A 16,296-nucleotide genomic window follows, 5' to 3' on the forward strand; every position below is an offset into this window, starting at 1 on the left:
GACTTTAGCTGTTTCCACTGACCATAAAATGGCAAAAATTAAAATTATAAAATAAATTTGCTTAATGGAATCTTGCCAATTAAAAAAAAAATCATGTTTTTGATAAAAAGTTTTTTTCCTAATAGAGTGGTTTTTCAGTCATATCAAAATTGATGTATTTTGCAAACGTGCAGTGGAAACACTTTTTTCGCATCACACTAGTCACATGATCACTAACTGGATGTTACTAATGGGCAGAAGAAGAAGACAGGAAATATGCTTGGATAAGTATATTATCCAATATGCTTATTGAATATTATCCAATAATATACTTGGATGTAAGCCAGTTGTACATTCTTTTCAGACAATGTGCAAGTGGCTTTTATCTTACAGAAAAAGCACCAAGCCGCCAAATGTACAAAAGTAAACTGACCAATAACATTTAGGCTTTGTGCGGACCTCCAGGACTCACACAGACTCGCTAGCACAAGATTATTTGACACAATAGATCTTTTTTTTTTCTCCTAAATGTTGTTAATAAAAAGAGGGTTAGATTAAAAAAAAAATCAAAAATTATTCTTTTCTGTTTTACTTAAAGGAAAATCTCAAGTACTCACAATGCGTAGAGCTGCAAGCGCCCTGTGCTCAGCTACTTATTACAAGTCCAAAAAAGACACAATACAGCTACAGGATAGATAGAAATGACAAAAATCACAACTGGTCAAATATTTGGAACATTAAAAAAACAAAAACAAAGATAAAATAGATGTCAAATATCTCCAGCAATACCAGTTTAGAGCAGCAGGACAACCTAATGGTTCCAGCGCATCATCACGTTACAGCGCAGCAGCAGCAGCAACATCTGGATGCCGTGGGTCTGAAACCAAAAGGCAGCGCAGATTATATTTGCTGCATGTTCCACAAATTGTGCAGAAAAGAGATGTCTGAGTGGGACAGATAACCAGCCAGACTGCTGACAATATTTTTGCATTAAAAACAAAATGAGAAACACCATGGAAGAACTTTAATGTGTTTGTTATTTAGCAGACAAAAATTAATTTCAATAGCCAACAGAGACCTGAGAACCATCAGCAGCCATCGATATTTATGGCAACTGATGGCTGATTGGCTTTTGGAAGAGCAAAGAGGAAAAAAACAAAACAAAACAAAATATAGACTCAAGCAATTATTTTTCGACCTGAGCCAAAATGATCTGCTCTGGGCAAAGTGTGGGTGAGCATTTGGTCCGGACCGTAAACGGAAATTGGCCCGATGTTCTTTTTTTTTTCACCCCAACGCTATTAGAAAGAAAACATCGTCACAGTTCTATAAATGGTGACAAATACAGAAATTGGTTCAGACCTGGACCGGATCAGAGTCCAAGCCTTTTTTCAGATGTCAGACCAGTTCATGATCCCAACCCGACCCGAAGCTGCCGCATGTGTGTAAACCTTTGACTGTTATGATCTGGAGCCTTAGATTTGGTCCAGATCTCCGTGCTGGAGGTTTTATCTGTACCTCTGTCTGCATACAAACACAGAGATGTCAGTCACAGATTGTCAGAGTTGTGTGCAGCCTGTGAAAATGTCTGGCGGGACCAGCAGGGCAGGGCCGTGAAGTGTGGGAGGAGGAAGGGGGTCAATGGCTCCCTGCCCCGACCGAACAGGTGTTATGCCGAGAGTTGCATGCCCTGTCGCGGGAGCGCGCATCGCTCTAAACTCTCGCATATTGATGAGAAAACGGACTGAAATATGACCGAAGAGGAAACTTTTAAAGATATTCGTAACATTATCATGTTTCTTAACCATGTAAGCCATAAAATGGTGGGTTTTATTTAGCAGATTAATAAATATGGTTTTTACACCTTTATTGAGACATATGAGTCGAACGTTTTTCAGTCAGTGTCTGATAAATATGTTCTCCGCAGATGGTTTGAAATTCCCTTATTTTTATTTTAACACCAAAATAGATTAAAGCATTACAAAACAGAAGCCCATTATGTAGAACTTTTTATATCATCCTTAACTGTCTAGTCTATTAATGTAGGGGGGATGCATTTTATTTTCTGAGCCTGCCAATATTTGTATCCCCTGTCTGTTGATATGAAACTTATAGCAGTAGCTCAGAGAATAAGTGTCATTACGTGGAAAAGGTGAAATCCCTCTTAACGCTTCATTTCTTCAAGTTAGCAGGGGGATGCATTTTTTGGGGCTGCACAGTGGCGCAGTTGGTAGCACTGTTGCCTTGCAGCAAGAAGGTCCTGGGTTTGATTCCCGGCCGGGGTCTTTCTGCATGGAGTTTGCATGTTCTCCCTGTGCATGCGTGGGTTCTCTCCGGGTACTCCGGCTTCCTCCCACAGTCCAAAAACATGACTGTCAGGTCAATTGGTTTCTCTAAATTCTCCCTAGGTGTGAGTGTGTGTGTGCATGGTTGTTTGTCCTGTATGTCTCTGTGTTGCCCTGCGACAGACTGGCGACCTGTCCAGGGTGAACCCCGCCTCTCGCCCGGAACGTAGCTGGAGATAGGCACCGGCAACCCTCCCGACCCCATTAGGGACAAGGGTGAACAGAAAATGAATGGATGGATGGATGCATTTTTTGGCATAGCAAATTATTAGCTTGCCAATGTATGCAGGCCTTATATATTTTCCCCAAATATTATCCAATTGATATAAAACTTATTCCAGCAGTTCATAGATCAAGTGTGATTATGTAGAAAAGGTCATTTCACTCTTAACTCTTTATTTCTCCATGTTAGCAGGGGGATGCATTTACGGCATCCCCCTGCTATAATTAGCCTGCCAATATCTGCATGCCCTCTCTATTTTCCTCAAATATTATCCTATTGGTGTAAAACATATGCCAGTAGTTCATATAACTACTTTGATTATGTAGAAAAGGTAAAATCCCTCTTAACTCTATTTCTCCATGTTAGCAGGGGATGCATTTTACGGCAAAGCCTATTATTAGCATGCCGATATCAGCATGCCCTCTCTATTTTCTTCAAATATTATCCTATTGATATAAAACTTATACCAGCAGTTAAGGGAACAAATGTGATTATATAGAAAATTTTATTTCTTTATTATCACTATTGCAAGGATACTGAAAGAAATAAATCTGACAATGCATCTTTGCTAAATGTAAAGCATGCACAAACAATTTTTATTTTGGTTTAACATAAAAATTAAATCACTTTTTTAATTTCAACAAAAGAATATTCATAACAATAGGACAGTTTTCCTTAATTCACTTGGAGAGTCCCAAAAATATGTGACAAATTGCTTGGAAGCAACAAGGTGAGAAAAACAAGAACAATTATTGTTTATTATAATAAAAAATGGCATAATTGGATAACTAGAATGTTAATTTAACATTTTATCCTCTCAACAAGGGCATGAAAGTGTCAAGGTGGAAATGTGAAACAGTACAACATGCCATCCAGCAAGATGTGATTTCATGTGGTGTGTTTGCTCTTAAAGTAAGTGCTGTTTAAATATATATATATATTACTTGACTGATTGCTTATATTTCCTATGTAATGTCAAATATTGTCTGTTTACAAATCAATTTGTATAACCTTTATGTGCACTGTTCTCTCTTTCCATATATGTATATCTATATCTGTCTGAAGGTAGAATTATATATCAATATATTGGTATACATGCTAGTTTATGTTTTGATGTTGTGAAAAAAAGATTAAGATGAAAGTGGTGGTCTAATAATCACATTGCCATTAATCTAATGCTATTTTGCAGGAGTAAACTTATGAAATGATGAACAGCTTTGGCTTAACAACTTAAACTGTGCATTTCTGCCAGAAATATAATGTAGTTTATGAAATCTATTGCTTTATTACATGGTTGATTTATCTTAATGACAATGGAAAGAGTCTGAAATAAGTATAGCAAAAGTGTTAAATTATTCATAAATGTCATGACCTCTATATGACAATCTAATACTTTGACAAATATTTTGTCTTTGTAGTGTGTCCACTGTTAATCTTCTTTCTTTTTTCAAAAAAATACATTTGTCTTTACAGTTTGCAAACTCAAATCTCTACCTCTTCTCTCCCCCAAAATATAATGTAATCAGACCGGAGAGGGAAGAAGACATGAGGACAGTCAGTGAGAACAACACACTTGTTTTAAGGAGTTATTTTATTTTGAAATTACAATGGACATTATGATAGTAAAAAGCAAATTTCTAACTAGCACTGCAACATTAGGAGAACTTCATGCCATTGATAACCATTATGAGAAGAGGATCCTCAGCTTTATTACCAACCATGTCTTTAATTGAGAAATCCAGATTTATTTGTATATTAGTAGTAGAATGCAGTGGTGGGAACCCATAGAAAATAATCTTTTTCAAGTCCAGGCAGCTGTCCTGGACAGTAGAAACATTAGGAGTTTGGGTGTACACAACACATGTTTTAAGAGCAGCTATTTTACTTTGAAATGACAATGGACATTATAATAACACTAAAAAGCAAGTTGAAGGCAATTTCTAACTAGCACTGCAACATTAGGAGAACTTCATGCCACCGATTATAGCCATTATAAGTAGAGGATCCTCGGCTTTATTAAAATAGTGTTTAAACAGGTTCATTGGAAGAAATTATTGGACAAAGTCCAAATCTGTGCAGCAGCCGTCCTGACTCATTGGCAGTGATTAGATTCCATGCTTCTGCTTTAGCTCTTCTACCAGCTTGATGTACTCATTCATGGAATCCTCTTTGCTTTTGCCTGACAGAAGAATGAAAGAACATCTTTTTTCAGGAGAATAAATCATTGAATATGTCTTGTGTCTCCACAAGGACTCCAGTTTTGCATGCAAAGTGGCATAAACAGAAATAGCGGTAGGAGTTTGTCCTGCAATCGATGGGTCGCTGGTTCGATCCCCGCTACGCCCACCTCTGTTGTCCTTGGGCTACACACTTCACCCTCCTTGCCTGCTGGTGATCTGCCAGACTGATCCCAGGGCAGCTGTAGCTACAATCCAGTAGCTTGCCACCATCAGCATGTGAATGTGTGCTGAATAAAAATGACTGATTTCATGCTATTCAAGACTGACGCCATTTTATTTCATTTCATTACTGACTCAGTTGTTTAACTTCTGTCAAAAAAGGAAAATGTGACACAATCATTTTACTTCATGAGGATTCTTGACTTTGTATCAAAGTATATTAAGTTTCCATTTATATTCCAGACTGTATGTTGGGAGGTTATGGAGGTGTACACTGTGATTCAACATACCTTTCTGCTTCTCCCAGGCGTCCCACTTAGCTTTTCCAGTAAAATCAAGCATTCCAGGACGAGCTTCAGAAAGATGATAGAGATATGATGGTAAGATGACTTGTGTTGCTTTTAAAGTTACATTGCTTAGAAATTCAACCTGGACTGTCATGTTAGCAGACTATTATTAGCTGTTTGATATTGCTCAGTATTGCTAACCAGCAATCATAGGGCAGGGCATTGGGGGGGAGAGTGACCAAACTTACCTAACATTCATGTTAGGGCTGTGGGAGGAAGCCAGAGTAACAGAGAACTGAGGCAACACACTTGGAAATGGCCAGGATTTGAACTTAGGACCTTGTGTGTTGCACCATCATGCAACACACAACTAAATTAATTTCCTAGTATGCTTGACTCAGTGATGTACAATGAAAACAGAAGCCTTAATGTCTGTTTCTAAAACAAGGTGCTCTGTAATTGAAGTGTAGATTAGTGTATTGAGGACATCAAAGCCACAATGGTGTGTGACTGGCTATATAAACGTCTGGGTGAATGACATCATCCTCACCAGAACAGTGAGATTCTTCCCTAGTAACAAACCCTTGGTCACCAGTGAACTAATGGAACTGTTAAACAAGAAAAGAGTCCTTAGGGAATGAGACAGGGAGTTATTGAGGAGTATACAGAAACAGCTCAAAGTCAAGATTAGAGACAAGGAGAAGTACAGGAAGAAACTGGAGAATAAACTGCAGAGGAACAATATCAGAAATGTGTGGTCAGGGATGAAGAAGATTACAGGCTTTAAGTAAAAGGAGGATCATCTTTGGGATGCTCAAAGTCAAGATTAGAGTCATGGACTCTTCTGTTTTCACAAGTTTGTCTTCAACCAAATCAGGAGATGCTGCTGCTCTCTTTGCCTCCCCCTCCCACTTTTCTGTATCTAGAAGTCAGGTGAAGAGGCAGCTGGAGAGACTGAACAAGAACATGGCTGCAGGTCCAGCTCTGAGGGATTCTGCAACATCTCTTCAACCTTAGCCTGTCCCAAGAGAAGGTTCCACTGTTATGGAAGACATCCTGTGTAGTTCTGGTACCAAAGAAAACTCTCCCTTTAGTAATCATTGACTGTAGACCTGTTGCCCTGACAACCCACATTATGAAGGCTCTGGCAAGACTCCTGTTGGTCCACCTGAATAAGCAGACAAACCCGTATTAAGACCCCCTGCAGTTAGCTTATCGCCATGGAGTTGGAGTTGATGACATCATCATACACCTGCTTCAACAAACCCACTGTCATCTGGACACAGAAGGCAGGACTGTGAGGATCATGTTATTTGATTTCTCCAGTGAATTTAATACAATTCAGCCTGATTTGCTCTGTGAGAAACTCCAGAAGACAAAGATGGAGGCTTCAACAATCACCTGGATCTATAACTACCTGACAAACAGACCACAGTTTGTGAGACTGAAGGACTGTATGTCTAACCAGGTGATCAGCAACACAGGAGCACCACAGGGGACTGTACTCTCACCATTCCTTTTCTCTCTCTAAACTTCAGACTTCCAGCATAAGTCCGGCTTCTGTCATCTACAGAAATACTCAGATTACTCTGCAGTTGTTAGGTTTATCAGAGATGGACAAGAGGTTGAGTACAGAGAGCTGGTGGACCGCTTGGTGGCATGCTGAGGGAACAATCATTTCATCTTGAATGTAAACCAAACAAAGGAGATGATTATAGATTTCAGGAGAAACAGGATTAGATCAAACCCCATTTCCATCATGGGAGAAGAAGTGGAGGTGGTTGAGGAATATAAATACGTCAGTGTTCATCTGTACAACAGACTGGACTGGAGATACAACAGTGAAGCATCTATAAGAAGGAACAGAGCAGACTGTACTTCTTCAGGAAGCTAAGATCCTTCAGCAAGATGCTGCAGATCTTCTACAAGTGTGTTGAGAGCATCATCTCTTCTGCTGTCATCTCTTGGGGCAAGAGACCTAAAAAGGCTCTACAGTCTGATAAAGAAGGCTGGTTCTGTTCTGGGGATGACTGTGGAACCTGAACCTGATGAAAAGAAGGAATCTTTATCAAATAAAACAGATTATGTTTTACCATCCTCTTCATGAGACTGTTCTGGGAAAATAGAGGAAAACACAGTGATTTGAAGAGGCTTCTGCAAATCACTGTGATACCAACCACTAGAGGAGATCCTTCCTCCCAACAGCCATCAGTATCTATAACAACTATTTGAAGAATTGTGAATTTAATTTAATTTCCCTTTGATGAGATCAATAAAGTATTTTTGAATGTCATTTAATTTGAATGCACTCTGTGAGGAGGCAGTCTCACCTGTGTTAACATCTCCCACGGTGGCTTGCTTAAACAAGGAATAGAGCAGCAACATCTCATCATCAGAAGGTTTCGCCTTCAGCTGCTTTACTTCAGCTGCGGCCACATCAAAGTTAGCCTACAGGAAAAAGAGGAAGGCTCTTTTAAACATCAAACTGTTGACCTTCTCTGACCCAAACAACTTTCGGTATTATCAAACTAATTACTTTTAGTTGATTGAACACAGTATTTTGAAAAACATTGTAAATTTAAATGGACAGAGATAATAAAAAAAAAAAAAAGTTGGTGTACCTCATTAAAAAGAGAGATTCTCTAATTTCTTGTCACTGGCTTTTTAAATCCAGAATAAAATTTAAAATTCCCTTTCTCATACATAAAGCTGTTGATAATCAGGGTCCGTCATACAACAGAAATCTGATTGCTCCACATGTTAAGTGTTCACTTCTCATGCCATCAACTTTATACTTTTCATTAACATAGAAAGCAATTGTTCATCAGTTCATCTGCTTCTTTTTTGCATTCTGCTCTGTCTTCTCAAAGCTCCAGTCAGGAAGATTTTCCTCTATATTGTTGCTTCATGCATCGGTATGAATGACTCAACGCTATCTACTGGGATTCCTTAGAATTTAAATTTTTTTTTTTACCAATTTGAATTAAACTGAAAATGACTGTTTTGTTTGATAATTAGTTCCAATTGAAATTTATATTGACTGGATCAAAATGACTTTTGTTAATTTCCTTGATATGACGTATCTTGAATTAGCGCCATATAAACTGAATTTTTGAATTGCACTACTGTCACAGCAGAAATAAAAACAGATGTGGGAAAGCAGCACTGGGAACTAATTCTGCTTTAGGGAATTCTGTCAGGGGCCACTGATTTTCTTGAAGTACTTGTACTAAGTTCTCTGGAATAAGTTTATTTAGACATATCTGTCCTCTTGTATTTAATAAAGTGGTGAGTGTATTGACCTGCCCACTCTGTTTTATACTTAATATCACACCAACATACCAGGGAGCAGTGTAATGGTGCCAAACAATAATCCCCTGTGCATGGCAGATGTACAGTAAGTCTTTGTCCTTTGGTTAGTTGTACTGTTTAAACTTGTACTGTTCATCCAACCAACTCCCTACATCCAGTGGGCAGCGCACGTTGCTACAATCGATGGTAGCTACACAGACACACCTGTCTGTATGACTAAAGCCCTGACGTCTTCATCTTTCTCCTCCTTCAAGCATTTTACGCGAAGGCTCCATCTCATTCTGTATCTTTCTTGTTCTCTAAGCCTCTTTTAAAGATCAGCATTCCCCTCATGTAGTTTTTCCATTTTGCTTTTCCAGCTCTTTAACCTTTAACATGCATTCTTTAACTTCATTAGCATTGAACTCCACCATCTTGGCTAGGTTAGCAAGCAAAACACTGCTGTGTGTCACCTGTTGTTCAATATTGCCCACTTTTTCTCCTAGCGTCATAATACTGTTCATTATATCTCTGAGAGATATTTCCTCCACTTCTTCCTCTTCAACTGACCTGGGTCGCTTTTCTCCAGGTGTCTTGCTTGGCCCACGTTCTCTTTTATTTTGAGGGGAGGTACACGTCCATGACGTAGCCCTGGTCTGTCTTAGAAGTTGCTTCTTTCTTTTTCAGGTGAGTTCTAGACTTGAGTGACTTATTATTGTTATGGGAAGCAATTTCAGTAATTTTGGTGCAGAGTTAACTTAAAAGAAGAGTAGAATTTAGGACTTGCACTGTGAGCTCTAGAAAACATGGCTGCACAACCCGCCATCTTGTCCAGCTCTCTAGCTGGCTGAAGACTAGAGTTGTTTGAATTCACAGCTTTTCTCTTCCGGTCTTCATTTATCCGCGGCCTGCGAAGGACCCGTCCTAGGTAGATCAGGTCCTTCGAAGGCTGCAGACCCTGAATTCAGATACGGCCACTAGCGGAACAAGTCAGTCGGCCCGGGGGGCGGGGCTAATGACTGATCCCTTTAAACCCAAATAATAAAGCTCATTTAACTTTACAACATAGACATGCCCACAACAGCGGAGCTTACAAGTTTCACCACCACTGAGAGCGACTATGTCGCTGATGTCTCATCTGACATGAAGTACAACAAACCAAGAGAACAGCAGAAACATCAGCTTACTAATGATGAAACGACACAAATTCAAAGCAATTCAGAACCGCGGATGGATTTGGATCATTTTTAAAACTTTATCAATTTCAGCTCAGAGCCTGAAGCCTATTAACTATAAACGCCATGCTGCTGTCTTGACTCAAAAACGCTCAACCCAAACTGTTGAAAGCGACTAGAACTCAGCCTTCAGTCCCTGACATCACTGCTGTACCACCGACAGAGAGAAAAGAGGATGTAAGCTAGACGGCTGGGCTGATCCAGTTTACAATCAGTCTACAGTTAACTCACACTTTGTGAATAATGTCAGAGTTGCTACCTGCAACCAGTCCGGCTCCTTCGCTGGGCTGGATGTTTTGGTGGGTCTGAATCGCTGCCAACAAAAAAGTTCGGTTCATCTCCAAGACGAGGAACAAAATATGCGTCCAGTTTTTGGCTTTTCCTTGCTCTCTTTTTTCCATCCTTTTCACTTTGCCGCTCCATGGAGCTCCACTCATGTTAACTTAGTCTGTAGAAATGCTCTAGCTAGTTTGCCATCTGTTGCCAAGTGACTGATGATGACGTTGGTGGACAGCTGGTGACAAGCTTTACCCAGAATACACTTGGAGACAATATGGACGATCCATATTGTTAAATGTAACTTAAATGTAATTTAAAGTTAAATGTAAATAAAGCCAGTCATGTAGCACAACATTTTACACCCACTATGTCACATTTTACACCCACTAGGTCTTGTAAAGTTTTAAGCAACCATGAGTCAACAATGACTGGGGCAGCCTACTATATAATCTACTATATAATCTACTGGGGCTCCATGTTATATAATCCTACATACATCATACTCAACAGGAGAGGGCCCGCTTTCTCCAGCTCTCATCAGACGTGGCAAAGGCTTGGATCCCTGAAGTCATATTCTGCCTCCCATCCGGGCCCCTCTAGGCCCGGGCGGGCCAGGGACCCGCCACACCCCAGCTCCCCCTGAAGCTCCGTCCCTGGATACAGCTAAAGTTTAAGTGAGCAGAGAGTTCTGCAAGAGCGCCAGGAGAAAGGTTTGACGTAAACATTACAAGTTTTGAGAAGAAAGACCTAATCCTGCTTTCAAAATTAAAATGCAAGCAAAAGTATTACAAGCTTTCAGACTGAAAATGTGTACTTTTGAATTATGGCAGAAAAATTCTCCCATAATTTTGTCACTTGCTCACCCACGGGTATGTGGGAGAGAGGCTCTCCATCTCAAGTATATCTATCAGTTAGTGTTTCATGCAGTCTCTCCAGGACACCCACCACATATGGAATGTCCTAAACACTTGCACCTGCCGAAATGTTTGATTACGTTAATACCTTTTATTGTTACGTATTATTATTGATAATAATTTAGGTAAGCTGTTGGAACTATGGTAATTCCTTGCAGGACTCCAAAGGACTTTGGATATTTTCCCATGCACATATGGTTTAGCTTTGAAGTATTTTAATCAGGCATCTTGACAAACACCTAACCCACAACATTGTCACCAGTTTGTATAATATAGTTATCATGTTATTGTTATAGTGTTCGAAAACATATTCCTCCAGGACAGCAGCCTACCGATCAGCCAGACATATGAACACGTGTCTGATCTATGATCAGAGGTCTGTGGTGACGTAATTGAAGGACACTTTTCATAATAGACTTCCGGTCTACTTATTAATAAGATTATACGTGCCGTTAGTCACAGTAGCAGCAAGGTTAATAGGTGGTGGGTTGATAACACTTGCTCTTTGTTACGGCCAGCGGCAGATATAAAACCTGATGAACATTTAGTACACCAACGATCATTTTTAAGCCCGTGCCACCAGAAAAACACTCTTCCCGTTAACAGCTCCCTTTTAGTTATTTTAAAATTTACTATTTAAATGGGATTTGTTTCCGTGTGAAGAAGCTAAACACCACTGAACTAAACTCCCCACTAGTTTAATGTGCTAGAATACGCTTCACACTTTAGTCAGTGTATTCATACTCACTTGTAAGTCTGTCATTTTCAGTCACGATCCTCAACTGCTGTATGAATCTACTGACGACGTGCAACCAGCCGACAATGGAGGGTTAGCTCGGCGCTCCGTCCTTCTTTCATTGGGACCACAGTTCAAAGTTTAGACACGCCTTTCCGAGCACTATTTTTTTAATTTAACTTTATTGTTACAACATTCGTTTGCAAAACTTGATGCAGCTGTTTTACACTGACATCTAAGCATGAAAGATTAAGCATGTATGAAACGTGTTTAATAATAATAAAAAATCACCTGACCGACAAGAGTTTAATGCTTGATGTTACTATTTCGTAGTTGCAAATAAATACGTCAAATAAATTGAAAATCTTAATTTGTTCCCATTCATTTCAGAGAAGGGAATTCATATATTATATCGATTTATTGCACATAAGAAATTAAGCTTTATTTCTTGTAATTTTGGAGGTTATTATTTTACACATAATAAAATATAACGTCCCCAACTTTCCCCCCTTTTCTCCTCCTCCCCAAGAAATGCTCTGTTGAACAGACATAATTCAAGATGTTCAAGTATTTCTTTAATAACTACTAAATATATTTAGTTGTAGTAACGGTCTTTACATTCATTACAGTAAACAACTGTTCTACAGACAGATCACAATTTTAAAAAGAAAGCAGCAAAAACTATCAACCTATTGGAAAGGGATACAAAAGGAAATGACTACGTGCCTGGGCATTATAATGCCCTTAGAGCCATCTTTAACAATAATAGGTATATTCCAGAAAAAAAGTTAAGATTACAGTAAGATTTATGTCTTAAAGACATAAATTTCTTTGTTCCCGCAAAGAAAATGATCACAGTCTCATGGCTGAAACTTCAGCCCCCAACAATCTGACAGTGGAAGAATAGAGTGAGGGAGTGAGCGAGGGAGGGAGGTGTACAACAAATTACAGCTAAATTACAGATGGAAAGTGACATCTTCTTAAAAAAATGGTCCCCAATTCAAACACTCATTTCAAACCACAGCTGATGGAGATTACATTGATAAAGAGATTCTCACTTGTTTTTTGGGTTTTTTTAAGACTGTGGACAAACAAAGCCTCTTATGGAGCACAATATGTGAGGTTGTACATGTAGTTTGTAAAACATATTATATGTATGATGTATGTAATATGACTCACACTGGAAAATCTGAATAAAAAGTTAAAAAAAAAAAAAAGAAAGAAAGCAGCGGTACACCGATTGCAATTTTCTGGGTGATCACCGATCTTTAAAAAACCTGACTTGCTGATTTTTTTTGTGTGTGTGCAAAATGTAGCAAAAAGGTCACTAAGTTGGAACTCCATCATGCAAAGACAAAATGACATCACTACCTTACTTGTAAAACAAACCTTATCGTCTGTTCTCCCATCCAGAAACATCCCTGTGTTTGATGGGGACCCCCTGCAGTACAGATCATTTATGAATGCCTTTGAAAACGGAGTGGAAGCTAAAACTGACAACTGGAGCGACTGTTTGCACTTCTTAGAGCAGATCACTAGGGGGCAGCCTAAAGATCTGGTGCAGCGGTGCTCAAGTCCAGTTCTCCAGAGCTACCGTCCTGCAACTTTTAGATGCATCCTTACTCCAAGAGACCAGGATCAGCTCTGAACATACCGGCTAATGAGCCATTCATTTGAATCAGGTGTGTTGGAGCAGGAAAGCATCTGAAAGTTGCAGGATGGTCAATCTCGAGGACTGGACTTGAGCACCCACGATCTGGTGCATAGTTGTCAGCATTTATCTCCTGAGCAAGGTTATTCAAGGTCAGTTATCTTCTTGAAGAACATTTTGGAAATGAAAATAAAATTGCTTCTACATATATTCAGATAATGAGTTGGACACCAATTAAAGGTGACGATGTAAAAAGAGCAGAGTAAAAGTTGCAGAGCAGTGCCTCCAGAGCAGGGGTCTCAAACTCCAGGCCTCAAGGGCTGCAGTCCTGCAGTTTTTAGATGTGCCACAGGTACAAAACACTGGAATAAAATGATTTAATGACCTCCTCCTTGTGTAGATCAGTTTTCCAGAGCCTTAATGACCTAATTATTCTGTTCAGGTGTGGTGCAGCAGAGGCACATCTAAAAGTTGCAGGACTGTGGCCCTCGAGGACTGGAGTTTGAGACCCCTGCTCCAGAGCATCAGGAAGAGATTTGAAAAGGATGTTCACTACAAGGAGGAATACACTGCATGTGTAAACAACATGCTGCAACAAGGATATGCTGAAGCTGTACTAGCAGATGAGCTACAGAAAGGTGATGGACAACTGTGGTACATTCCTCATCATGGAGGTTCATCTGTAGAAGAGGCCCACTTTCCACTATCAGATCTGATTATACCACAAATTTTGTTGCTGCAAATCGAGAGCTGAACGAGAATTTGGCTGAACTGAGCCATGCTAAAATTCAAAATGCTTTTGTCCAGGACAGATTCAAATGGAACTTTAACATCCCAGCAGCCTCTCACCAAGGTGGAGTTTGGTAGTGTCTGATTCATTCCATAAGAAGTATTTTAGTCTCACTTCTTAAAGAGCAAGTTTTGGATGCTAAAGGACTTCAAACTATCTTGTGTAAAGTTGAAGCCATATTAAACGACAGACCCATTACCAAAGTTTCAGATGACTCAAATGATTGTGAGGTACTCACACCCAAACATTTGTTGTTGCTGAAAAACAAACCAGTTTTGCCACCAGGATTGTTCAACCAAAAGGATCTTTATGTCAGGAAAAGGTGGAAACAAGTGCAATACATGGAAGAGCTTTTCTGGAAAAGATGGCTTTCTGAGTACTTACCTCTGATGCAGGAAAGACAAAAATGGGCGTAAAGGACTAACAAATGTCTTATTCCTGGAGATATTGTCTTAATTACAGACTCCACAGCTCCAAGAGGATCATGGATGATGGCCAAAGTCTTGAGTGTAAACCAGGATGCAAAGGGCTTGGTGCGTTCTGTACGATACAAACAAAGACCAGTGTTTTGGAACGACCTGTGACCAAACTTCTTTTGCTACTGGAAGCATCCTCCTGAAGAATTAAGAACATGTTTGAGGAAATAGCCTCTTTTCCTTGTTAAAGTAATTGTGACAGTATTCACAATTAGGGGCCGTAGTGTTGGAGCTATTTATCCGTTACTTCTTTATCAATTTGAATCTTGGTTTACCTTATATATTTTGTATTATTTACAGAGTTTATTTGTAGGTTAATAATTGTTGATTTTATTTATTTTTTGTTTCATTATTTTTGTTATTTGTTTTTCTAAGTAAGACAGGAAGAGCTGCGGGTCCATTTTTTCTAGCAGTATAGAGATTGGTATAGGACCAGCATGCATTGGGTTTGGGGCCTATGGTTTGTTACCAGAGCAGGAGAGACAGCAGGAAAACAATGAAAAGTTTGAATTTTGTTATTTGCTTGCCAAACTGTTGAAAATGAACAATATAAAGCAACCTTCAAATTTTGAACATTTGACTTCTTTTGCTTGAATACGAAACTTCCCCCCAGTGCAGCAGTAGTCGCTCATTGATTGAACTTTTATTGGATGTTTGGCACAAGCATTTAATATAACATGATCAGCAGATGTTAAATAATAATTTTCCCACCACAGTCTCATCATCAACAATAAATCCTGTGATTTTGGTCATGTTTGCTCATTATTTGCCAGAGTTATGAGGGGGGAACCAGATATTTCAGCTGCCTGAAGTAATCTGTTCCCCTTCCATTTCATAGGAACAAATTACTTTACCAGCAAGTCTTGAACTGTGTTTATTCCTCTCTTCATCAACAATAAATCCTGCAAGTTTGAAAACATTTGCTCAATATTTGCCAATGTTATGAGGTGGGAACCAAATATTTTAGCTGCCTGGAATAATTGTTTCCCCTGTTCAAAGCTCTTTGGAGGGGGGACAGGTTATTTAAGGCAGTTGAAATATTTGGTTCCCCCCTCATAACTTTGGCAAATAAAGAGCAAATCCTAAAGATTTCTGGTTGATGAAGAGAAGGAATAAGCAGTTAAAGACTTGCTGGCAAATTAATTTGTTCCTATGAAATGGAGAGGGAACGGCTTATTTCAGGCAGCTAAAATATGTTGTTCTCCCCTGATAAATCTGGCAAATAATGAGCAAATGTTTTCAAACTTGCAGGATTTGTTGTTCATCGAGAGGAATAAGCACAGTTAAATTAATTTAATCCTATAAAATGGAGGGGGAACCGATTATTTCAGGCAGCTGAAATTCCTCCTGCCCCCACTTTTATTTTGGCAAATGATAATGAGCAAATGTTTTCAAAATCTCAATGATTGCTATAGTTACTATAGCAAATACTATAGTATAGTATGATTGAGCCAGTAAAAACGAACAACTAGAACTGTCTTTTATCCAGAAAATTTTACATTGTACGGGATTTTCCCTCCTCCATGGGCTGCCACCTTATCGTGGTGGAGGGGTTTGAGTGCCCCAATGATCCTAGGAGCTATGCTGTCTGGGGCTTCATGCCCCTGGTAGGGTCACCCAAGGCAGACAGGTCCTAGGTGAGGGACCAGACAAAGTGCAGCCCGAAGACCCCAATGATGAAAGAAAACCTT

The 16,296-nt window shown here is 39.4% G+C and overlaps 1 protein-coding gene and 1 long non-coding RNA gene across 3 annotated transcripts; both read right to left on the reverse strand.

The window, feature by feature from the left end:
- Positions 1 to 4,120: 4,120 nt before the first annotated feature.
- On the reverse strand, positions 4,121 to 11,858 carry LOC114148643 (acyl-CoA-binding protein). 2 transcript variants are annotated; one of them, XM_028024050.1, is made up of 4 exons: positions 11,701 to 11,858; positions 7,564 to 7,681; positions 5,237 to 5,299; positions 4,121 to 4,726 (listed from the first exon to the last, which is right to left on the reverse strand). In XM_028024050.1, the coding sequence occupies exons 1-4, from the start codon at positions 11,713 to 11,715 to the stop codon at positions 4,653 to 4,655; spliced, it is 270 nt and encodes an 89-aa protein (XP_027879851.1). In that variant the 5' UTR covers positions 11,716 to 11,858; the 3' UTR covers positions 4,121 to 4,652. The 2 variants fall into 2 exon arrangements, with proteins under 2 accessions (XP_027879851.1, XP_027879852.1); XM_028024051.1 differs by lacking the exon at positions 4,121 to 4,726 and adding an exon at positions 5,043 to 5,096.
- On the reverse strand, positions 8,859 to 11,693 carry LOC114148644 (uncharacterized). Its single transcript, XR_003596315.1, has 2 exons — positions 10,535 to 11,693; positions 8,859 to 10,072 (listed from the first exon to the last, which is right to left on the reverse strand). It is a non-coding gene; the product is annotated as an uncharacterized LOC114148644 (long non-coding RNA).
- Positions 11,859 to 16,296: the final 4,438 nt, after the last annotated feature.

Source organism: Xiphophorus couchianus, chromosome 7, assembly GCF_001444195.1.
Source record: "Xiphophorus couchianus chromosome 7, X_couchianus-1.0, whole genome shotgun sequence".
NCBI classification, from domain to species: domain Eukaryota; kingdom Metazoa; phylum Chordata; class Actinopteri; order Cyprinodontiformes; family Poeciliidae; genus Xiphophorus; species Xiphophorus couchianus.